The sequence below is a fragment of the Marmota monax genome, unplaced genomic scaffold (assembly GCF_021218885.2).
Source record: "Marmota monax isolate L192 unplaced genomic scaffold, Marmota_monax_Labrador192_F-V1.1 WCK01_AAM20220418_F8-fsc00092, whole genome shotgun sequence".
Lineage (NCBI taxonomy): Eukaryota > Metazoa > Chordata > Mammalia > Rodentia > Sciuridae > Marmota > Marmota monax.
The window spans coordinates 5298204-5321926 of NW_026692583.1; the positions used below are offsets into that span (position 1 = coordinate 5298204).

General features: G+C 49.9%; 1 protein-coding gene and 1 pseudogene across 2 annotated transcripts in view; both read left to right on the forward strand.

Moving 5' to 3' along the window:
* The window catches only part of Fbxo21 (F-box protein 21), a 40041-nt gene extending 21850 nt beyond the window's left edge, over positions 1 to 18191 (forward strand). The window contains exons 10-12 of one of the 2 annotated variants that reach the window (XM_046446226.2): positions 5234 to 5445; positions 6986 to 7143; positions 15736 to 18191. In XM_046446226.2, coding sequence (XP_046302182.1) covers positions 5234 to 5445; positions 6986 to 7143; positions 15736 to 15926 — 561 coding nt within the window. In that variant the 3' untranslated portion in view covers positions 15927 to 18191. The remainder of the gene's footprint in view (positions 1 to 5233; positions 5446 to 6985; positions 7144 to 15735) is intronic. The other variant, XM_046446227.2, reaches the window with a different exon arrangement.
* A 2066-nt stretch (positions 18192 to 20257) lies between these two features.
* On the forward strand, positions 20258 to 23019 carry LOC124093539 (large ribosomal subunit protein eL43-like; annotated as a pseudogene).
* Positions 23020 to 23723: the final 704 nt, after the last annotated feature.

Here is a 23723-nt window from a genome sequence, read left to right on the forward strand (position 1 = left end):
TCCAAGCTGTCACTGGAATGTCACCTCCCTAAGTTATTAGAGAAGAGCCTAATCTTTTTGGAGAACATAAATATCCTAAATGAGCCTACATTGCCAAGATTGACATTGTCTCATTAGTTTAATGCTTTAAAGATCTAAAGTACATCTCAGAAAACTCACGTGGGGGATATTCCAGTCTCCTATCTCAAGACACTGTCCACAGCAAAGATGGTGCAGGTCCTCTCACAGAAGGTCATAGAGTGTTACTTAGATCACCTGCTCCCTACAGCTCAGCTGTCTAGGGTGTAATCATCCATTTGAATTTGAATTTTGTTTATTTACTTTTGGTAACAGGATGTACGTAGCTGATCTGTCGCTTATTACTTTAGATTTGTGAAGGGATTTCATGCTCATCCATGAAACACCAAGATTCTTTCATTGTGGATCCTATAGTTAAATGATCAGTCTGCCAGAAGGTTATGCTGTTGACAGTCCCCTTTGTGAGGCACAGTCTGGGGGTCATCTCAGGTGTCCTTCCCCCACACCTGACTGATGTCATCACTCACACTCTACTACTGGGAAATGGCCTCAGTAGCCCTTGGAATGATCCTGGGCACCTTCCTGCCAGGCAGGCGTTTGTGCAGAGAGCCTTTCTTCCTGACTTGCACGGCAGGGTGCACCTAGCGCCGCTCTCCTCTGGAGGTCAGGAAAGAACTGTGGCTCTTCCCCAGGGCACCTGAGACTCCTTCCCCTCGAAACACATGGTGCTGCGTTGGAAGTGGCACCCCGAGATGGGGAGGAGGCTAGGGCGCCAAGTGAGGAAGAATTCAGAGGGTACCCAGAGAGAAGGCACCTCTCCAGAGGAAGGCTCTGAGGTGGCCTTTGAAGGCTGAGAACAAATTCAGAGCTGCTGGGTCTGGCAGCTGGGGGGAGCAGCCTGTGGGCACTGCAGAGAACTGGTGTGCGCCTGCAGGGTCAGCCCGACAGGGCCCGTCCGTGCCTGTGTGTGCGTGTGTGTGAAAGCAGGGAGCAGGTGTGAGATGAGTCTGTGAAGCCTTGGGCCTTGTTAGGTAAAGGGGACATGCTGAGCTGGGAGGACGTGAAGGTGGCCTTGCTTTCCATGGAGGTAAATCAGAAAGAGCTAAGAAAAACAGACCGCCTTGGTCACCGTGGCAGTAGTTCACGGTTGTTGTGGCTGAGATCAGATCAGGAGTGCCAGGGGTCAGGTTTGAAAGTCACTAGTGTTTACTGCACATCTCCACCCTCTCAGCGTCCCCCTTCATACTGCTTTCAGTTTTGCCCTTTGACAAATAACACAACAGGCACTGAGAAGTAACTGCCACGCTCTCGCGCACGTGTGTGGGGACACTGTGAGTTTCACCTTGGGCTGGTGCCTGAGCCCACCCCAGGCATCACTCCATGAGCTTGTGACGGCGGAGGAAGAATCATCTCTGAAGGGGCCAGGATGCTTTGCGGCTGCCAGACCCATGTAGCTGTCCTTTTCCTTTCTCTGCGTTTTAGTGAAGAGAGTGCCCCTCTGATTGCCCAAGGCAAGCCCCTCCCTTCGTGGGTGTGAAAAGGGGAGTGCTCCTCGTCAGTCCTACTGGCGCTTGCCTGTGGCACTCCCTTCAGCCCACTTCCTTCCCAGTAACCTTCTCAGGCACCTCCTGGACTGCCCAGTGCCCACCTGCCCGCCTCCACCCACTCCGGAACATGGGGGTCACTCCAGGGCACTGGTGTAGCCAAGGAAGACAGTGGTCCCGTTTCACTCAAACCATTCTCCTTGCTGCTTAACCCAGTAGGTACTTGTCTCCCCATCCCTGGGCTGTCTGTCCACCCACCCACCCCCCACCCCCGCCGCCGCCTTCAGAACACTCTGTTCCCTGCGCTCTGTGGTCTCCGGCTCCCAGGCCTCCCTTAAGGCTCCACACCAGGTAGGCCCTGGCTTCCCGTCCTCTGCACCTTTCCCCAAAGCAGTTCTGCTCACCTTGTGACCACCTGTACGCTGACACTCCAGACTCTGAGGCTCCAGGATGACTTACCCACAGGTCTTCCACGACCAGAACCTGGTTCTGCTTCCCGGCTGGTGGCCATCAGCCTATTGAAAACGACCCTTCTGCAGCCTAGATGGGCACACAGGCCCAGTTTGGTCTCTGCTCTGAGACCCTTTGGGCCAACTTAATATGTGGTAACCAGAGTCATCTTAATAAAGTGTCACTACTGTTCCTTCACTGCTGACGCTCCTCCCACCCCGTGGCCTGAAAGATGAGACTAATGCTCTGCAGTGTGGCCCATGGGTTCTTGGTGGGCTGGCCTTGTCTGCCTGACCTTGTGACTCCACGGGTTGTCCCCTGGTATTCTGCTGCACAGGCTGCGCCTCTCCTATCCATGCTGCAGTCCTCTGCGTGCACCACTCCCTGCTGGTGCTCAGCTCTGCTCCACTTCTGCTGAGCTGTCTGTCGAACTCCTGCCTCCCTGGATGCCCACGCCCAGCCCCAGCAAGGTTAGCTCTCCTCCAGCCCGCACTCATCTGTGGTGCTGCCATCCCGTCCTCCCTCCCCTGGAACAGCGCGGCCCTCGCTGTAGCTGTTCGTGCTCTCGGCACCATCCCCACACAGAGTAGGCGTTCAGGACATTTATATTTCTGTTTTCCGTTGGTGCTGGGGAGGGAACCGAGACCTATTAAGTGCTAGGCAGACACTGTGCCCCTGAGCCATACCCTAGGCCTCAGAATCATTTGGGGGGAATAATTGAGAAATGGCCAGACTTCATGGGCTATGAAAAAGGAGAAGATTCCAATAAGATATCTAGGTTTTCCAACAAGGAGACAGTTACGCCAGTATAAAAGCGAGTGAGTGGAGAATGAGCTTGTTTGGGTCGGGAGAAGGTGCTAACTCAGGGGTGTGTGGAATTGTTGCTTGGGGTCATCCATCAAATGCAGATGCCCTGGTTGATGAAGCTCCCCCCCCTAAAAAAAAAAAAAAAATGAGTCCTACAGACAGGTGGCTGTCAAGAAAATGGAGCCAAGAACTTGGGGAAAGCCTTAGGGAAAACCTGAAACTCAGAGACAGAGCAGGGGTCAGCAGGACCGCCTGGTTCTGTGGGTATGTTCTATCAGATCCAGCTGTGCCTGTTAGAGCACTCGATGTCTGCAGCTGCTCTCAAGCACTGGAGCAGCATGGACTAGTTGAGCCCAAAACAGTGACCTTCTGACCTTGTTCAAAAGAGGCTTTCGGGCCGTGGCTAGAGGAGGAGCGACAGTGGAAGGAAACGCTTCATGGGTGATGGGCCCTGTTTTAAGGTCTTTCCTCAAAACTTGTGATACTTGGGGTTCTAGACCTAGAGTATTTGGTTGGGGACAGTGTGGGCCTGCTGTCAGCCTACCCTCGTGAACATACCAGGCCCCAGGTCACAGCATCTACTCCGTTCCTGCCCTTGCCCCTCCTCAGCACATGGCAGGAAGGAGAGCGTGGTTATCCCTGGCCCTGTCTCCTTGGACAGTCGGAATCCAGCCTGCCTTGTGCTCAGACTGCTGAGGTGCTAGCCGCGCTGTGCATCTGGTGGAGAGGGGCTGCCGGAAAGGAGGGGACGCTGCCGAGGTGCCATCGACACTAGCTCACTGGAACAGGATGGGCACACAAGGACGGCCGTTGTGCCACCACAGCAGAGAGAGGCTTATTGTTCAGTAGCATGCTTTTAGCTACAAAAAGTAAATGCCACTACTGTCCCCAAATTAAAAGTACACTATTGGAGGTGGGAAGTGGACAGGGATTGGCTGACAGTGGATTCTTGTTAAATCTGCTTTGGGGTACTTGAGGTTATGCTATTCTGTCCATTTTTATGTTTTTGAAACATAACATTTGATGAAAATGCTCCTACTTTAATATTCTTGTGAGTGATGGGTGCATGCACACACCTGTAGTCCATGGTACTCGGGAGGCCAAGGCAGGAAGATCACAAGTTCAAAGCCAGTCTGGGTAACTTAACAAGACTCTGTCTCAAAATAAAATACATTTAAAAAAAGAAAAGAAGAAGGTGGCCTGGGGATATAGCTCAGGGGTAAAGCACCTCAGGGTTCAATCCCTAATAGTGCAAAATAAATTTAAAATACAATAAAATTAAAAAGCTGAGGCTATGGCTCAGTTGTATTTGTAATACTTGCATAGTTTTTGTAAGGCCCTGGGTTCAATCCCCACTACTGAAAAAATAAGATGTTCCCACTCTTGCTCTGATATGTGGTGTTGAAACGTTGGGTTGATAGTCAGACCCAGGGCTGTGTCTTCAGAACCCTGTGACCTTGAGCAAGCTTTATTTTATGTCACTGAGCTGGGTTCCTCTTTTGGAAGTCAGCCATGACTGCGTGGTACAGCGCCCAGCAGAGAATCAAATACTGAAATCATCATCAGGAAATACTGAGATACTCCATCTAGAAGACAAGATTGGCGTTTGGAACAATATCTAGGTTGTGTGAAACTGTGGTTTTCACAACATTTTTATGTGTTAATAAATAGGTAAGTCAGTGTTTCATCATCTTTGGATAAGAAAATGATTCAAAAGTGAAAACAGCTAGTTTGACAGATCTGGGACTAGAGTCCAGGTTGTCTTCACCACTAAACATGTGATAATTTAGGACTCGGTATATTGGAAGGATAGGCTCATCAAGAGACCTGCTGCATTCTTAGCAACACCACAGGTGCTAAACAGGGTGAGAGTGTGTGTGTGGTGTGTGTGTGGAACTTGAGTGTTTATTTTCACAGAGGCACTGAGCATAGCAGAGACTGTGACAGTGTAGACAGTCCTGCTCCTCCCTGCTGCTACTTGAAGCTCTGCATAGATACAGTGTCTCCCCCTGCCCACTGGAATGCTGAGTTCCATTGTGAGTGAAGACTGTGGACGTGGCCAGCAAGACTCTTCCTCGAGTATGGCATCCCTTGGGTGCCTGGTCAGTGACCCTTTCCCTCTTACCCAGCCCAGAGGCAGTAGTGTCAAAAAGTCTTTTTCATCTTGATTAAAACAGCTTAAGATTTTTCCCTCTCAATGCATGAGCGGCGGGTAAAATAAGTCTCCTTACTTTAAAACAACTGGCATTCCCACAGTGTCCATGCTGACCCAGAACATGAGGCCCTTCTGTGACCCGCCTAGTCCAAATGTGCAGCAGATGGCAGCCCCTGCCGTCCTTTATCAGGTTATGTAGGTAGGTCTGAATCCCAAGCTGCAAAAAAGAAAAGGCCTAGCTGAAAATATTATCTCCTAGTCTTTCTGTCTTGTCTTGAAGGTGCTTGACATCCTCCAGCACATCCAGACCCTCGACCCCGGGCAGCACGGGGCGGTGGGCTATCTGGTGCAGCACACGCTCGAGCACATCGAGCGCAAAAAGGAGGAGGTAGGCGTGGAGGTCAAGCTGCGCTCTGACGAGAAGCACAGGGATGTCTGCTACTCCATTGGGCTCATTATGAAGCATAAGAGGTGAGTGTCGTGGGTCCTCCTGTCCTCCGGAGCCATCCCAGCGGGGCCGCAGTGGGCGCAGGAGACGGCTGGAGGAGGATCTGCCTCTTGGAGCAGCAGCTGGGTGCCCCTGATTGCTACCTCACCGAGTGCCCGCCACCGAAGACAAGGCTGAGCTGCCTCATCACATTTGTTTTTAAGCAGTGACTCACTTTTCTAACTGACCTCCAGACCCTTCTCTGTGCAGGAAGATGCAAGCAACTCTACGCACAGAGTTGTTTCTCTCATTCTTCATTGTTCTTAACCTCTTCCCCTTTAACCTCCATCTCTTCAAGTCTGAGTCGTGGGTATGGATTTCTGGCACCATAGTCTGTGCATGTGCTCTGTTTACCAGGCCAAACTGACCTCTCCAAACTGACGATACTGGTTCACATCCCAGCGACAAAGGAGGAACTGAGAGTTCCTGTTAGCACCAAGTGTCACTGCTAGGCCTTTAAAAATGTCCTTAAGTACAAGCTACTTCATTATGATTTTAATTTACATTTCCCTAATTCCCAAGCAGGCTGAGGTTCTTTCTATAGGTTTCCTGACATCCGGGCTCCCTTCAGGAAGTGCTGCTTCAGGTGTTTTGCTTATTCTCTGCACAGTACCCATCTTCCTTACTGACCTGTCCTCATCCTGTCCTTGTTCTGCACACTGGTGTCTGTGTGACAAGTCGCAGCTGTCTTCCCAGGTTGGGAATTCCATTCCTTTAGTGTGTCCTTTTTTAAAAAAACTTTGTTATGGAAATTTCCACACACAGAAGAGTAGAGAGGGGAGTGAGAGGAACCAGGGTGAGGTTCCTGTCACGGAGTCTCAGGAGCGCTCTCATTGCCCACCTCCACCCTTCGTCCCCTCCTCCCCACTGTAACTCACACCAGGTGCCATACCACTGCATACTAGTTCAGTATGTGTCTTCAGAAGGGAAGGGCTCACTTGCGCTCGCTTTAATACATTTACCATTCTGTTGTCACATCGAAAAATAAGCAGTTCTTGAGCCTCACCCAGCATCTTGTCCAAAGCTGTTTCCCTGGTTACCCTGTTTTTGATGGAGTCTGTCTGAATCAGGGTCTTTTATTCTCTTAATTGTATTACTGTCAAATTAATTGGTTTTCTTTGTGAATTGTATTTTTAGCACCTCATTTAAGAATTGTTTCCTGTCAAAGATACTTTATTTTAGAAGTCCTGCGTTGCATACCTAGGTCTTTGCTTTACTAACGATCCCTGTTGGCGTGTTGTGATCAGGTCAGTGTCCTGATGCCTTTACTTTTGGATGACCAGTTGCCCTGTCACCCTTCATTGAAAAGTTCAGTCTTTTCTAAATGAAAAGTGGTGTGTTGACAGTAAGAGCGTTTATAGAGGGGCAGGGTGGCCCGAGCCTCTATACTAACACGAGTAACAGCAGGTGAATTGGTAAAAACGTGAACTTAAGAGAAGTGAAGCCATTATCTCTGTGTTTCACAGGCCCTGTGACAGGTTCCTAGAGAGTTAGTTGACTTGTCATTCCTCCTCTGTTGGTCAGGTATGGCTATAACTGTGTGATCTACGGCTGGGACCCCACCTGCATGATGGGACACGAATGGATCCGAAACATGAACGTGCACAGCCTGCCTCACGGCCATCACCAGCCTTTCTACAACGTGCTGGTGGAGGATGGCTCCTGTCGATACGCAGCCCAAGGTGAGAGGCTGGCCCTGTCGGGACATTCCACGACACCTGGGCATATTTTAAGCACAAATTTGAATACTCATACGTGGGTCTTCAGTACATTTAGAGGTGGCACTGGTCCTATGGCTAACCTCGTAGGACCATACTCAGCTAAACATGGCTGGGTGCGCACTGGTGTAGCCCATGTCCTCTGTCCCCCTGAGACTGGCTGCCAGTTGTTTTCTCTCGTTTCTTCGTTGTTCTTAGCCTCTTCCCCTTTGATCTCCATCTCTTCAAGTCTGAGTCCCAGAGATACCCTCTGGTGGCCATTTGCGGGAACTGCAATCCACACTACTGGCGCTCAGGGTCAGCAGGCGTTGGTAACCCTTGATAGGTGTTTGTGGCCACTGCCCTTCCTAACAGGTGCCAGCCCAGGGCAGATCTGAGATGGGGGCCATTGGGACTGAGATGGAGGCTGGAGGGCAAAAAACCCTCAGCAAGTCTGCCTTCTCTTTGTCCCCAATGCTTTCCACCTCTGTCTAATGGGTCGGATTGGTTGTATGCCTGATTGCCAAAGGTTCACATTAATTTTATTAACACGAGTGCTGACAGAGCAGGCAGGCAGCAGCCTGATGTGTGTCATCTCCATGTGAGAACCCCTGTCATTTTATACCTGCTGAGACTGAGGCGCGTGAGGCCAGTTACTTTTAACTTGGGAGAATGAACTTGAAGCCGGCTTGACAGAGAACTTCACCCTCACCCATCATGCCGCACCTCTTTATTTCTGGCCTGAAACATGAGGCTTGACCTTTGTAAATCCAATAAGAGAAACAATGAATATATAAAAATACCAGAAGTTTACAAAGGGCTGGGGAAAGTTTTTGTGTTAATTATTGTTTATTCATCAAGAGGTTGAGAGAGGATCCTCCAGAGCAGTAATGTCAGAAGTCTGTTTACTGCCACCATAGGTCACTTCCCCGTGGCCCTTGTGCTGGGTGAAGTGTAAGAGGGTTTTGCTGGGCTTCCCATGTCAGATAGGCTGTGGCAGTCATGTTATTTACCTTTCAAAGCTACATTAAATCAAAAGTCATACAAATACTTTCTAAAAATCAAAAAGTGATTTGGAAATTATTGAATGATTTGCTGGACCATTTGTACCACCACTAATCCCTTAGTGAGCTATTTCATACTGTGCTTCCTGCAGCGTTTTGCAGGAATAAAGGAGAACTTTCTTTTTATCAGCACCCTGGGCCAGTGTCCACAGCTGCACAACCTGCAGTCCCTGTCCACATGGAGGGCTGGTGTGAAGACTTGCAGTCTACACAAGTTTCTGGAAACATTTATATTGACTTGAAAATGGGCTTTTTGGATGGGTGTCTGAATTATCCTGTTGAGGATTCTGGAATTTATCCTTCATCAAATCTAAGTAACATGCAATGTGAGGTTTGCAACAAATAACATTGAAGAAAATTTAATATCTGGGTCAGTGGAGATTGATCTAAGTGGTTGTGAGTAATGTTAGCAAGTTGTCTTGCTTAATTTTAAGTTTTGAGACACGGAAGGGCCTAAAACCTGAAAAGCTGCTCTGGCCTGCAGAGTCCATCTTTGCTGGCAGTTCTGTGGGCACTTGGGACTTCAGTGCTTCCTGAGGGCCAGAGTGAAGGGGAAGGAGTCTTCATGTGCTCCCCAGGTGTGTCAGCACACCTGCTCCTCAGAGTGCTCCCTGCAGCTCTGGGCCCTCTCCTTGGCTCTTGCAACCTTGGTAACCGTTTACATGCTGGTGACTTTCAAAGCCGCATTTCCATCCCGAGCTTCTGGGCTGCACGCCTGCATCTTATAGTCCTTGGTCCTCTGCACACAGTGGGCTCTCAGGATCTTCAGGTGCCTCTCAAAAAAAAAAAAAAATCCCCTTTCTCAGCACTAGGGATTGAACCCAGAGATGCTTTATCACTGAGTTACATCCCCAGCCCCTTCAATTTTTAATTTTGAGTCAGGGTCTCACTAAGTGGCTGAGGCTTGAGGCTGACCTTAAATTTATAGTCTTTCCTGCCTCAGCCTCCTGAGTAGCTGGGGTCACAGGCTCATATCACTGTGCCCAGCTTAGATGCTCTTAACACTGGACTCCCCGGTGCTGCCCCTGCTCCAGCCTGCTCCTGCACGTCTCATCTCACTGTGTGGCACCGGTTGGGGATCAGCTCTGCCTTCTCTGTTTCTTCATCCTCGTGCATCCAGCTAGTCAGATGCACGCCCCCCCCAATCCCTGGCCCCGGGCCTGGCGCCTCCACTGGGTGTGCGTCTTTCCCGCCTGTGTTATTGCATACTTGCTGCCGAGACAGAACGCACGGTGCTCTTGGCAGTCCAGGCTGCTGTGTGTCCACCTGTGCAGCCTCCCTTCCATCCCCACCTTCATGCTCCAGCCCGTTCCATGGTTCTCTCCTTGCAGTTGACCTTTTGCTCTCCTTCAGCTCTTCATGCAGGTGGCTGCCCCTTGGGGTTAGGAGGTCCCTCCCTCTCAGAAGCTTCTCTCAGCCCTGCCCTGCACCTTCCTACCTTCCTGAGCTCCCCATCTTCCCAAGTCGGAGCACCCCCACATCCACGGTCTCCTGGGGGATGTAGTGGCTGAGTGTGGCCGTTCACTCTGGTGCGGCCCAGCACTGTGGGTCATCCAGACCCAAGGAGACACTCAACGTTTGGCTGCAGGATGGGAGTTCCTGTCCTAGGGAGGGAGGGGGGGACTTGTAAACACAAGCGCCAAACAGTGAGAGAAGTGCAGGTTCCTCTTGTGGTGAACAAGAGGATCATTATTTTTTACAACTTTGGGTTAAGAGCATTTTCAGACAGATGAAATAGCTAAAAGAAGAGATGGGATAGCAGACCCATTCCCTCTGGAGATGGATGGAGGGCCTCAGGTTTTGCTGTGCTAGGTGCAACATCATGACCTCAGTACTCACTCTTGCTTCTTCTAAGAACAAAGACGTGTCGCGTTGCTGAAGTTCCAGAACCACCCCTACCAGACAAGTCACATCGTGGTGGCTGACGTTCAGTCAGTGTTCAGAGGTCCCCATTGCCACAGAACTTTTGTAGCTGTTCTTTGTTATTGTTGTTTGAAAATGAGGATCCAGCCAGGGTTGCGTACTGAGTCTGGTTGTTCCTTTTCAGTCTCTTGTTCAAGAACAGTGCTTGCTCTTAATGCTCCTTGTCCTTGTTCCTCTTCACCGTGACTCTGGCTGGTTGAAGGGTCCGAGCTGGTTGTCTTGTGAGCTGTTGAGCTTTCAGGATTTGTCTCCTTGTTTTCTTACCTGTGTGTTGTCCTACAGACCAGAAGTTTTCTGGAGCTTGATTAGATCAGGGTAAATATTTTCCTAAGGAAGTTTAATGTCAGGTGCTGTGTGCTCCACTCAGAGGCCCCTAGGACTCAGTGACCCGGCATCACTGATGCTGAGTTTCACCAGATAGCAACTTGCTAAAAGGGACAGTTTTCCCTTTGCAATTAGCAGAAAATCCATGGAGTCACACTGGCATCCCATGAATGTCCCTTCTCTGGTGACCTGTAATTCTGTGGTTTGCTCTGGCACCTATTGGCTGTCCCTCCCTAAGTCATTCTGTGAGAATTGCAGTCTGGGGCGTCTGTTCCCCCAACAGCTTCCCGTGCTGCCCTGCCTCTCCCAACTCCCCCCCTACCCCCACCCCCCCGTAAATGCCTAGATTTTTATTTAATCAATGTATTGTGATTTTTTGGAACATTTCTATGCTCACATGAACCCATATTTAGCCAGTGGGAGACCTTCAGAGGCTAAATTTTTAAAACACTCAGATGTGGTTTTAAACATTTCTGGGTTATTTTATTTGCATTTGATTTGGTTTTAGCTGGGTGTGGTGGTGCACACCTATAATCCCAGCTTCTCAGGAGGTTGAGGAAGAAGGATGGCAAAATTGAAGCCAGCCTGGGCAACTTAGCAAGATCCTGTCTCACAATAAAGTAAAAAGGACTGGAGGAATGGCTCAGTCTGGAGGAATGGATCAGTGGTAGAGCGCGCCTAGCACGGATGAAGCCTTGGGTTCACCCCCGCACCACAAATGCACACACACAATTTGTTTTTAAAACTTGTCTTGATCTAAATTTTCAAGCCTTGTCTCCAGTGATTCTACTAACCTGGGTAGAAATCATTAATAATGCTTTTATAGTTATTAGCCCACCATAAAGTGTTGAAAAATAAATTATAAGCCATAAACTTGTATGATATCTTTAAACAAGAGAATTCTTCCCTCAAGATGCCAGATTTCTCCTAAGCAGCATCTTGCATGTATATAACCTGTCGTACCCACCGGGGGCATGCTTTAACACTGTGGCTGCTGTCCCTGCTGCCTTGTCTATTTCTTAGATACCAGGGAAGACCAGTGTGGTGAATGCTGGGGACAGAAGTCAGCTGCCCACATTGGAAGGTCAGGAATTCAACTGCCATGTGAAAATCTGGTTCTTACATGCTGTGCCTGTAAGGGTGCAGTGTACCTCGTGGGGTGCTCTGAGTGTGGTGTGCCCTCTCCGAGTGATAGTTCCCTTTCCCTAATTTTTCTTATACTTCCACAGTAAACTTTCCACCCACTTAAACAGTCCATGGGAATCTGCATATGCTGGCAAGTGTGGCGACCTGAGTGAGGATCCCCCATACAGGGGTGGGGTGTAAAGTGTCATATAAATTGTGAAAGTCTCAAGCACCGTTCATTTGCAGCCTAGCCGTCCCACCCTTCGGTCTCTTGAGACACATTCAGACGTATGTATGGATGCCCATGGTCCCTTGTTCAAATAGCAGCACAGTGATCATTCGTGAGGACTTGCCTGGGAAACGGGGGCCTCTCCAGACTGTGGAATACCAAGCTGCAAGTAAATAAGCCAGTTGCAGGTGTTTAGAGTGATTTGTGTAAATACACACGTCAGTACCAAGACTCCTCCAAGGATATACGGGAGATTCCCACAGGACCATAAAGACACACTGCTGGTCCTTCCCCACAGGAGGGGGCACCAGGACAGGACCCTACCCACGGAGGACTCAAAGGTCATCTTTCCATAGTGTATATTCGTATATTTTCAGGCAGCTGAAAATTTAAAATTAATTAAGCAAACACTTTCTCTGAAAACTTCAAGGGAATCGGGGAGACGTCTCAGGATTTTACAGCACTTTTAAGGGTCCCCTGGTTCATCTTTTGCTCAACTAAGTTTTGTGGTTCTGAGGTTCATCCTTATCAAGTACAGTCTTTGAACCTTCTGATGTAATGACTTGGTCTTGTCCCCTCACAGTACACAGTTGCCAACTTCGTGATGTTTTCTCCTGTAGAGGAACATGCTCTGCTTTCCTCTGCTCCCTGGGGCTGGGAGCCAAGCAGGCAAACGCTCCGCATCCTGCCGGGCCCTCCAGCCGCCGGAGTGCCGGGTCACCATCTGCACCTTCGCTTCCCTCCTGCGTGCCTCCCAGTGCTGCCTGGACATTTCACAACAGCCTTGGTTGAGGCCCACACCCAGAATTCTGTGCAATAGCTGCCTGGTCGTGTTGTCCCAAGATCTGAGGACTGTAGCCTCTTTTCTTCCCTCTTGCCAATGTGCAGAGGCCAAGAGCTATGGGCATGAAGCTGCTGCTCTGCATCACTGGGGTTGGGGCGGCTGCTACACCGCATGTCTTGGTTTCTTTTTTTCTCTTAATTTTTTTTTTTTTAGTTGTAGATGGACACAGTACTTTCATTCATTTATTTATGTATTTTTATGTGATGCTGAGGATGGAACCCAGTGCCTCACACATGTGAGGAAAGCGCTCCGCTTCTGAGCCCCAGCCCCAGCCCAGCGTGTCGGTTTCGGTTTCTTTAGAGCAGGTCCCCCTGACCTGAGCACGGCCGACATTGTGGCCTACCTGATTCTTCGTGATGGGACCACCTGTGCACGGGAGGGAGTTTGGCAGCATCCTGAGCTCTGCCCGCTACCAGCCAGTAGCAACTCCCAGTTCTGACAACCAAAAATGTCTTCAGGTATTGCCAGGTGTCCCTTTGAGAGCAGAGTGGCCATCAGATGAGCACCAATGCTCCCACAAACTAGCCTCAAAGCAGGTGGACTGTCTCCATCCTGCCTGTCACTGAGAGGTGTAGGGAGTGGTCCCTTAGAGCCAAGGGCACTCGACCTCTTGGTATCCCCAGGTCCTTTCCCTTCCTAATATTCCCACCAGCAAATCGCATGTGGCGTCCTTGGTAGCTGCCTGGCTAAGGCACAGGCCTGTTGCCCTCACTGTAGGCCCTGCACAGAGAATGTGCCTGGGACTGGATTTCAGGGGCAGCAGAGGGCATTTTCGGAGTGTGCAAGCCACCCAGCTTCCATCTTGAAAAACCAAGGTCCCGTGGCCGTGGCTCTGAGCACCAGCCCCCTTCACTCTGCTCCATCCTCACAGGGGCAGACAGTGTGGGGACCCCCTGTAGCACTGTTACATCTGGTTCCCAGCAGCTCTGGAGGAGCAGGTCCTTGGGCAGGTCCTTCCTCTGTACTGCATCTTGTCTGGCACAGGAGGCATCGAGGGGCTCTGGGCTATGCTGTGAAGCCACCCCAGCGCCTGGCACGCTGTAAGCCCCTGATTTAAAAGACTCTGTGGGAGACAGCGATCCATGCTACATAGTGTCCTGGTAGCTGGCGTTGGCTCTTCTAAGGCTTTTGCTTTTTGCGGGGGCGGGTGGTACTGGGGATTGAACTCAGGGGCATTCAACCACTGAGCCATGTCCCCAGCCCTATGTTGTATTTAAAGACAGGGTTTCACTGAGTTGCTTAGCACCTCGCCATTGTTGAGGCTGGCCTCAAACTGCAATCCTCCTGCCTCAGCCTCTTGAGTTGCTGGGATTACAGGCAGGGGCCACCATGCCCATCGGCTTTCTGGACTTTTCTAAGTATAGTGTGTGTTTTATCCCCATCTCCCTCATAGCTTCCCCGTTCCTTCACTGCCCAGTGTTTTGCTGAGTTAATGTGCCATTACTTTTATTTGCCCAAGGATGCAAAGTTGATTTTACCAACATTGCTTAAAAGCTTCCATAAGTGCTAAAGTAAACTAGGTGGGTGGTGCCTCTAATCCCAGCAATTTGGGAGGCTGAGACAAGATGATAAGTTCAAGGTCACAAGTTCAAGGCCAGACTCAGCAACTTACCAAGACCCTGTCTCAATAAGGGCTGAGGGTGTAGCTCAATGGGGGTTCAGTCCCCAGAACTATAATTTTTTTTTAATTAGTGCTAAAGTAATCTCCATATGTTCATCCTTGCACATTGTTTATGATTTCTTTAGCAGCATTGATTCTTAAACTGATACATTCCTTGCCACACTCTTAAGAAACACCATATTAGCACAGAATTCCTTTAGACCCTCTTGTTTTGTGGAGAAGAGGAGAAGTATAGATGGAGTCACCCCACTCTTTCCCTCTCTCCAGAGGCAAACGTCAGGCCAGGTCGGGCCTTCCGAAAACTGCCTGCATTCACCTGTGTGCCTTGGAGGTGCCAGGCCTCTGCATGCCCTGAGCTGTGCACCGAGATGTCTGTTGCACATCGAGACTTCATATGTCCCCTGTTTGTGTTGGATTGTCTGCGCACAGCATGGCTTTGTCTTAATGGGACAGAGGCTGCCTGGGAACACAGCCGTGGGGTGTTCTACCCCGCCAGCTCCTTCCTGGAGCTGGGTCATGGAGGACATGGCTGAGTTTCTTCCAGATCAGAGGTCAGACCCAGTCTCCTGACAGCAAGAAAGGGTACACAAGATGCCATCCTTCCGTTGGTCCCCTGGAGGAGCCATGTCTCGAGTTTGTGGGGGAGACTGAACCTGTCAAAGGACTTCACCCTTTAAACACCTTGCCTATAATACAATTTTTTAAAAATTTTTTTAGTCGTAGTTGAACACAATACCTTTATTTTATTCATTTACGTTTATGTGGTACTGAGGATCGAACCCAGGGCCTCACACATGCTAGGTGAGCGCTCTATCGCTGAGCCACAACCCCAGCCCCCCCAGTATAATGCCCTTTTGTATAATTCCATTTAAGGCTCATTTCTAGTTATCTAGTGGCAAAGTGGAGAGGGAAGAGGGCTGGGCCTGGGCTGCTGGGTCTTCAGGGCCCGCTTACTGGTGCTCATCTCGCCGGACCATGCAGGAGCTCTGGGAGGTGGCAGGGAACCCTCTTGGTAGCAGAAGCGTGGTGGGTCTGAGGCATGTACCCAGGTGCAGGTGGCTTCTGAAGCTGAGTCACTGCAGAAACAAGTGAGCAATGGTTACCCTATTGTGGCCTTGGGCTATTGGTTAGCTTGGGCCTGAGGGGTGTGACTAGGACCCTAAGTGGCCATTCCAAGGAGACTCCACTGGGTTGTTGTTGCCAAATATCTTGCTCAGAGAACAGAAAAATGTTTCTCTTCCCTGTGCAGCCATGGGGGGCCTTTGCCACCTCCCCAGGGCCACACTGCCTTTTTCCTATCACCTCTAAACTCCATGAACATCTGTGGTCTTTCCTTTTCACCCACCTCAAAAATGCCACTTGACAGGAGTGACGGGGTGCTCTGGAGAAAAGACGCTGCTGAAGCTGAAGCATTAACGAGAATGTCCCTTTGCCTCTTTGCCAACAGAAAACCTGGAGTACAACGTGGAGCCTCAGGAGATCTCTCACCCCGACGTGGGGCGCTACTTCTCGGAGTTCACAGGCACTCACTACATCCCCAACGCGGAGCTGGAGATCCGGTACCCGGAAGATCTCGAGTTTGTCTATGAAACAGTGCAGAATATTTACAGTGCAAAGAAAGAGAGCATAGATGAGTAGAGTCCAGAGGAGGACATCGTGCCTTTGCCGCTGCTGCTATCTCCCAAGAGAACAGGGTTCCGGCGGAGACTCTCCAGGAGCCCTCTGGACTCACTGTCAGCAAAGCCACTGCACCAGTGGGCTGGTCGCCTCCTCCCCAGTTGAATGACATGTGCTCTCCGCCAGCTGCAAAGACAATGTCGCTCTCCGCCTACACTAGTGAATTAACTCGAAAGGCACTGTGTTCAGTGGCATGGCTTGTATGCTTGTCCTGTGGTGACGTTCGTGACATTCTGTCCTCATGAAGTCTCACAGCCAACACCTGTTCTTTTTATCCACTGCCATCCTCTGTCTGTCTCCATGTCTCAGAACATTTCACTCGCTGGGCAGATGGGCTTGTCCATTTGCAGTAATTTCTTTCTGATGTCTCCGTGGGACGTGTGCGGTCTTGAGTCAGGCTTGTCTGTCTGTTACCCTGATTTTCCTGGCGTATTCAGAGGTAAAGTCGTTCGCTGTCTTGGCAGCACCTTGGAGATGGAGACGTCAACAAGCAAATGGTAATTAGAATCTTTAGAACTTATTTTCTTGCTGATACATGAAACACAGATTTTAAGTGTTTGTCTCTCTCTCTCTTTTTTTAATTTAAATTGGGAGAATTAACAGTTTTCCCTTCCAAATTCCTCTATTGGAATTATGCACATTTCTATAAATCATGAGTTTTCTATTTTATTACATAAGATTCTTTAGGAAATGCATAATAATGGCTTTCGTGGGTTTTTCCACATTCATCTTCTCTTTCTTTAAAATGACTATTTTTAATCTTAAAAAATCTGCTCCAGTATCATGAGTAGGTCTTAAATCAGTGATGGGTTCTTTTTTTTTTGTAGTGAGCCACAGAGATCTGATGTTGAAATAGTCTCTCTCATAAATTGTACTCTCTGGTCTCCAAAGACCAAAAAGTGGGGTTCCACTTTTCTAATTGAAAAGAAAGAACTAATGAACCTTAATTTTCTTTTTAAAGAAGGAGGGATTCCACGCCCTTGTCATTCCTTAGAGTCACTTCCAGACCCTTTGAATGTGGTGGGGTAGAAAGAAGTCAGTGTCTTTCATGTGAAGCGTGTTGGCTGGTGGGAAAAAAGGGGTGTGTGTGATCTGGCTTCTCGGGCCATCAGTGCCCTGAAGCACCGGGACGAAGCCTGTGTCCTAGTCACTTGGGAAAGCCCGGTCCTGCTCGGGCTGCCTGGCTCCTTTTCCATGTTCTTAGTAACTGAGCTGAAGGGACCGAGTCTGCAGCTCTGGAGTTGCCGCCACTTGCCACCTGCCAGTTCTCAAGTGAGCTAGCTTGTGATTAGCCATAGAGCTCACTCCTGGAGTTAGGACTTAGTTACTTTGCGCTCTGCGTTTAAAATGCATAATCCATTTGCTGTAGCCAGCGAGGCTTTAGGAGGCCGCAGTCCAGCCAGCCTCGCCACGTGTCTGCCATTTGCATGCAGTATTCTCACCGCGTTGAATGACTGCTTCTTGTTTACCCTTTGGAAACCCTGGGATGACCAAGGTTCGGGGAACCCACCTGAGACCACTTCCTAACAAGTGAAGGCCACTAGGCGGTTACTGGAAGGAGATGGGGACTTGGCCGGCCGGCTCCTTCCGCCTGAAGTAGCTGCCACCCAGTGTCTGTGTTCCTCATCAGTCAAATCCAAAGTCAGGTGATTTGAACTTGCATTTGAAAATGTGACCACTCACAACACCTATCCTGCCTGAGGTGGCGGGATTTCACACTACTCTCGCTTTAGGGTAAAAATTAGATAATATGGAATTAACGTTAATGAGATGCATTACTAAGAAACCTTGGAGCATGCTGAGTTATAACTGTTGGTTTTTCAGTTTGATTTCTTTTTTTCTTAGAGTAACATCAAAGCCAAGAAAGATGGTTTTACCTTTACTGACCCAACTGTAAATATGTATCTAGACTGTTTTTAAATGTGTTTCCTCATGAATGCTTCATTTGGCTCCAGGAAGCCTGTATCACCTGTGTAAGTTGGTATTTGGGCACTTTATATTTTTCTAAAAACGTGTTTTGGATCCTGTACTCTAATAAATCATAAGTTTCTTTTTAAAAATTTTTCCAAAAGTTTTCTCCATTTTAAAAAGCCCTGTTATAAAAGTAGAACTTTCACAATGTTAAAATATGAAATATTTGGATATAGTAACTTCTTTTCTCTTCAAATGAATGCCAAGATTTTTTTGTATAATGATTAATAAATGGAACTTACCCAGAGAAAACCATGCAAATGGCCTGCCCAATTTCGTTTCAGAACAAAAAGCCCAGCCGCAATGAAAGAAGGATCTCTAGCCTCTCTTCTGATGGAGTGTGAAAGGTTTGCCCTGTGAGTCCTTGACAGTGTGGGGTGCCCGTGTGCCAGGGTTTCCTTGCCAGGCCGTCATTTTACCAGCTGTAGTAGCTTTACAGTCCTCGAGAGTATCTTGTCATGCAAATATCGCACCTGTTTGATCATGTGAAAATACACGTCAACTGAGAGCTGCAGATGTCTGCAGGAGAATCAGGTCTGCAGTGTGTCTCGTCAGAGTCGCCCAAGCACTGCGCTACGCACGGTGGACCCAGTGTCCTCTGCAGCACGCCTCTGCCCTGTTACTGCTATGTGAGGGCAGTAGTTAGGGCTACACAGGGTCAGCGATTTCCTGCCGTCGTGTTCCTCCCGGCCATTAGCACACTGCTATGCAGAGTGACTTTCCCAGGAGGGCGGACAGCGGGTCGAGTCTTCCTAACCTGGTAGGACCTAGAATTCTCACTCCTGGAGATGCTAGTGGCTGTGTTGCATGTGTGTATTGAGCTGCAGGCCAATGTGGAGCCAGGACTCCTGGTAACCCTCCAGCAGCTCTGTGGGCAGGGCCTGTTGGCAGGCGCGGACTGTCTCTGTTGCATGTCCTTCATTATCAAGATGTAAAAAAGCATCCTGACTCAAGGGCTCTACAGAAGCAGGCTGCAGGCAGGGTTGGCTGTGGGCCAAGTTCTGCTGACCCTGCTGAGATGTGCGTGGGCTAAGGTTAGTGCCCACTGCAGGCAGGGAAGTCCAGATGGGACAGCTGGTGGGTGGTGGGAACCCAGGTCTCCCAAGGTTGCCAGGAACCCGTAGCTCCAGCCCTTCAGAGCCACACTGTCAATAAGGAGCAACTCCCTTGCCTTACTTTGTCCCCTGTGGTACTGCGATGGCACACCAGGCCTCATGCACACCAGGCAGGCGCTCCATGCTGAGCCATGCCCCCCCAGCCCCCTCGCAATCCTCTGATCCCTCCCCTCCCAGCTTTATCATTTCAGTTCTGAAATTCTAGAATCTTGAGACTCTAGGACTTCCTTCCTTGATTAAAATGTGCAAATATAGAATAAACATGGCCACTTGGCAGTGATTGCATTAGGGCAGTGCAAGTTCTATAATACAGACCCCAGAACACTGTGGCTCAAACCCAAGAGAACTTCCCTGCAGGGGTGACCCTGGGCGGGAGAGGGAGTTGGCTCGCGGCCCTCAACAGGCATTTGGACGCTGTGTAAGTGGCTTCTGAGAGTCCTGGGGCCTCTCCACCCAGCCCTTAGGAGAGGTTTCCCTGAGCCTGGTGCAGAGGCACTTCCTGCACCACCCATCCCACACGAGAGGTGGGACCTGCAGTCCTCATTCCAGTGAAGAGGGGCAGACTGCAGCCACGGTCCATCCTGGAGTGCCACACCATGCCACCTGTGTTGACAGGCATCACCAGTCTCCGGCTCAGTCACCCCGTCTCAGCAGGATGCAGTGGGGTACCCCTTACAGGTCCTGCTGCTGTGGTGAATTCAGACCCCCCACACACACATATGGCTGTGGAAGGGGAGGAGAGGGTCGGTCCTCCTGGCAGGGGGGTGTTACATACGCTGTACCCACCTCAAGCCAGAACTTGAGTTACAGGGCTGCACCCCAACTCCAGAGGCTGGGGAGTCCCTTCCTGGTGGGACATTTACAGTGGGGGCTCCGCCCTGTGTGCCCCCCACCCTGCGTGGCCTCCACCCGAGGTTCCTGATGGGCTCTGCAGGTTCTCCCTCGGCCTTGGGGATCAGTGACTGACAGCTAGCCCCAAGTCCCTTTTGGAGATGAAGCAGGGACTGGACACCTGTTATCAAAGCTCCCGTTAGGGAGAAGGAGGGAGGAGACACCCGGCATCACTGGTCTCCAGCAAGGTGACATCCTGCGGGGTTCCTGCAGACCCCTGCCCTGGCCTGTGGTGACTCAGTGGACCCTGACTGCTCTCCTGGAGGAACGCCCTCCCGTTCTCCATGGCCCAGGCCTCTCTCCAGGCACATCAGGATGGCGTCAGGGCGCGTCCTCCCTGCGCAGCAGAGCCTGTACCTCCCCCGCTCTTCCTGCCTGCCAGTGCGGGAGCCATCCCTAGGCTCGTTCCTTTGTATTTACAATAAGCTTGAATTTCCTCTGAGAAATTTCCAAGGCTACTTAACCACCTACTAGTGCCAGTAAAGTGCTGAAGTTCTCTTCCAGAACATTCCAACCTACTTCGTGGTCTTGTACTGCATATTAACCAAGATGAATCTGGTTGTTTAACTGAAAAATGTTTAATGGTCATTTGTTCAGTGATTTCATCCTTCATTCATTCATTCAATTTTTGCAGGTGGGTCTCAGTGGCCTCACTTTCGGGCTCCAGCCATCCTCCTGCCTCAGCCTCCTGAGTAGCTGGGACTGCAGGCACCCGCCCCTGCGCCCAGCTGCAGACTCCACTTTCAGCACAGGAAGCAGGAGATCCCTGGCTCTTGTTTCCTTGCAGTCTTGAGAGCAGCTCGTTTCTGCCTGAGTGCCTGTCCTTCCTGTCCTTCCCTTGCAAGAAACAGCTAAGAGCAATAGGAGGCTGTGTTCAGTCCGTGCAGGCTGCTGGCCACCTCAGCTAACTAAGGGCTGTGGCTTCCCCTTGCAGGTTGTCAGCAACACCGTCCCAAATGGGACCCCAGCCCAGCTCTCCAGCTCTCTGCCTGCTGCAGGGTCTGCCCAGCCTGCGGGGCCAGGCCTAGCCATAGTTTGTCACAGCGCTTCTCCTCCCAGTGACTTTCTTCAGGTTTATAGTGGGTGTGTGTTCCCATAGGAAGTTCCACTTCCTGCTCAGCTATTCCCAAAATTGAGGACAGTGACACAGAGTCTCTTGGGAAGTGAACTAGCCAGAGCCAGGTGCTTAGTAAACGTGGGAGAGAAGGAACCCGGACAGTTCTCAGGAGACATCTGCATGTTCAAGTTGCAGGATTTAGGGGAAGCTAGAGAGCCCTTGGGACTGGGACAGTGGCCTTCCCATTGCCAACATCCAGTGATTCTCTTGGTTCCTGGACGGTCTATCATGGGTCGCAGGATGATGGTCCCCATCGTCCACTACCATGCAGAGGGCCTGACCCTTGGGATCCTACCATCACCCACTGCAGTGTCTCTCAGCCTGTTTTTTAGCACTGTCCCCTTTCAGAAGCTACAGGGGAGGCTGAGGCAGGAGGATCCAAGTTCAAGGGCAACTTGGAGAGGCCTTATCTCAAAATATAAAAGGGCTGGAGATGTAGCTCAGTGGGAGAACATCCCTGGCACTAGGGGAGAAAACTGCGGGATAAAGCTCAGGAGAAACCATTTTCCTGAGCCTCTGCCACCCTTGAGGGAATGGGTCCCTGCTCTCTTCCCCTCTCTTGCTGGTTGATGCTGGTGCCTATTCTTTGAGGGTCTGCCAAAAGTGCTGCCTTTCCTTGCGCCAGGAGCTTTGGTGAATACAGGAGAAGGACATCTCTGTCCCCTGTAAGGGCTAAAATGTCTACTGTGGACAAAGACCTTTTGGATTATATGCTACGAAATCCTCTTTGCTTAGTATATTGACTCCACCCACCCAGATCTCTTGAAGGCTGTTTCTTTTTTAAAAGTCCCCAATTATGGGCTGGGGCTGGGGCTCAGTGGTAGCACACTTGTCTGGCATGTGTGAGGCCCTGGGTTTGGTCCTCAGAGCACCACATAAAAATAAATACATAAAGTAAAGGTATTGTGTCCAACTACAACTAATATATATATATATATATATATATATATATATATATATATATATATATATATATATATATATATATTAAAGCCCCCAATTAATTGAAAGGGTTTTATGTTTTGTTGCCTCTTATAAAAATGGGATAATCAGGGCTATCCCGGCTCAGGCCTAAGTCGCGGCGACAGGGCTAAAGTCACTAAGAAAGTTGGAATCCTTGGTAAAGATGGGACCCACTACGGTGCCTCCCTCCAGAAAATGGTGAAGAAAACCGAAATCCACCAGCAGGCCAAGTACACTCATCCCTTCTGTGACAAAACCAAGATGAAGAGATGGGCTGTGGGCACTGTGGTTCCTGCAGGAAAACCGTGGCTGGGGTGCCTGGCCCTACGGCCCCACGTCTGCCGTCACCGTCTTCAGAAGGCCGAAGGAATTGAAGGACCAGCCGAAAGTCCCACCATATCACAAAACTGTGGCTTGCTGTTGGTTGCGTTAACTGGGTGTTCTGATGTGACTGCATTCATATTGCCCCCTCAAAAGTGATTTGTAAATGGAAGCCCTTCCAATTTGAATTGGAAAGTTTTGCTGAGATGGGTTATTGTGATCAGGTTTTTTCCTCCAGTAGTCAGATGACAATGGTCTGAAACTAAGTCTTACAGCTTGGGTGAGTATATGCTGAGCTTTTTTTTTTTTTTTTTTTTTTTTAAACCACTGTTCAACTTCTCAGAGACACATTGACAGATTGTGCACAGTTTGTTTTAAAGGTAGAATGTGCTAAAATACACAAAGGACATATAAAAACTGAAAAACAAATGGGATAAGAGAAGTGGAGTGGGAAGACTCAGGGCAACAGCTACTGTCATCTGAAATGATTTCCTAAGTATTTCCACGAGGTTAGTTACAAAAATTTGAAAGCCCAAGGACCCCTCAGCGATCGGTGATTTGCTACCAATGGGAACGGTGAGGCCCGTGACAGTGAAGAGACCTTGATTTGGCCAAGGGTCTCGGAACCTGGGCCTTTGGGCCAGACCACAGGGGCATTTCTCCTGCCCTCCCCCTAGTTGCCTCCTGGGTAGGGGCTTTGTGCCCTCAGACACCCTCTAGTGATGCCATCCCTGATTATTTGGGACTCACGCCTTGTTTGCTCAGCAAGCTCCTGGCCAGGTCATTCCACTGGCATTTGTTTGGTTGAAGGAAAAGAGGACAGGCTCTCCCTCTGTCCCAGCAGTCTGTGCGCTGGAAGTTTGGGGAAACCCTATTCCGAGCCTGCAGAGGCTTTTTACGGGGAGTCGCTTCTGCCAGTGCTGTTTCCTCTACAGCAGGGGCTGCCCAACTGTTTCTGCGAAGGGCCAGATAGTTTGCCGTTCTGGATTCCTGGGCCAGATGGTTGCTGTCGCAATTACTCTGCCATTGCGGTAGGAAGCAGCCGCAGACAGCTCATTTCAGAGCGAGTGTGGCTGTGGGCCAGGGTGGCCCTCGGCCTGCGTGTGCCTAAAGAAACACCTAGACTTGTTCTTTTAAGGAAGTCTAAGCAACATCAAAATTTTGAAAAGCGTTGTGGGTCAGATAGAGCTCGCACTTAGCATCCTCGAGGCCCAGAGCACAATCCCCACCTCCCAAGCAAACAAAAAGTTGGAGAAAAAAGTGGAATAGAAACCCAGGTGCCCAGCACCAGGACTCACCATTGGACACCGGCTGTAGCTTCTTTATCTTCTTTTCAAGGTTGTGTGTGCCCTTTCTCCTGGGCCATTTGAAGACATCTCC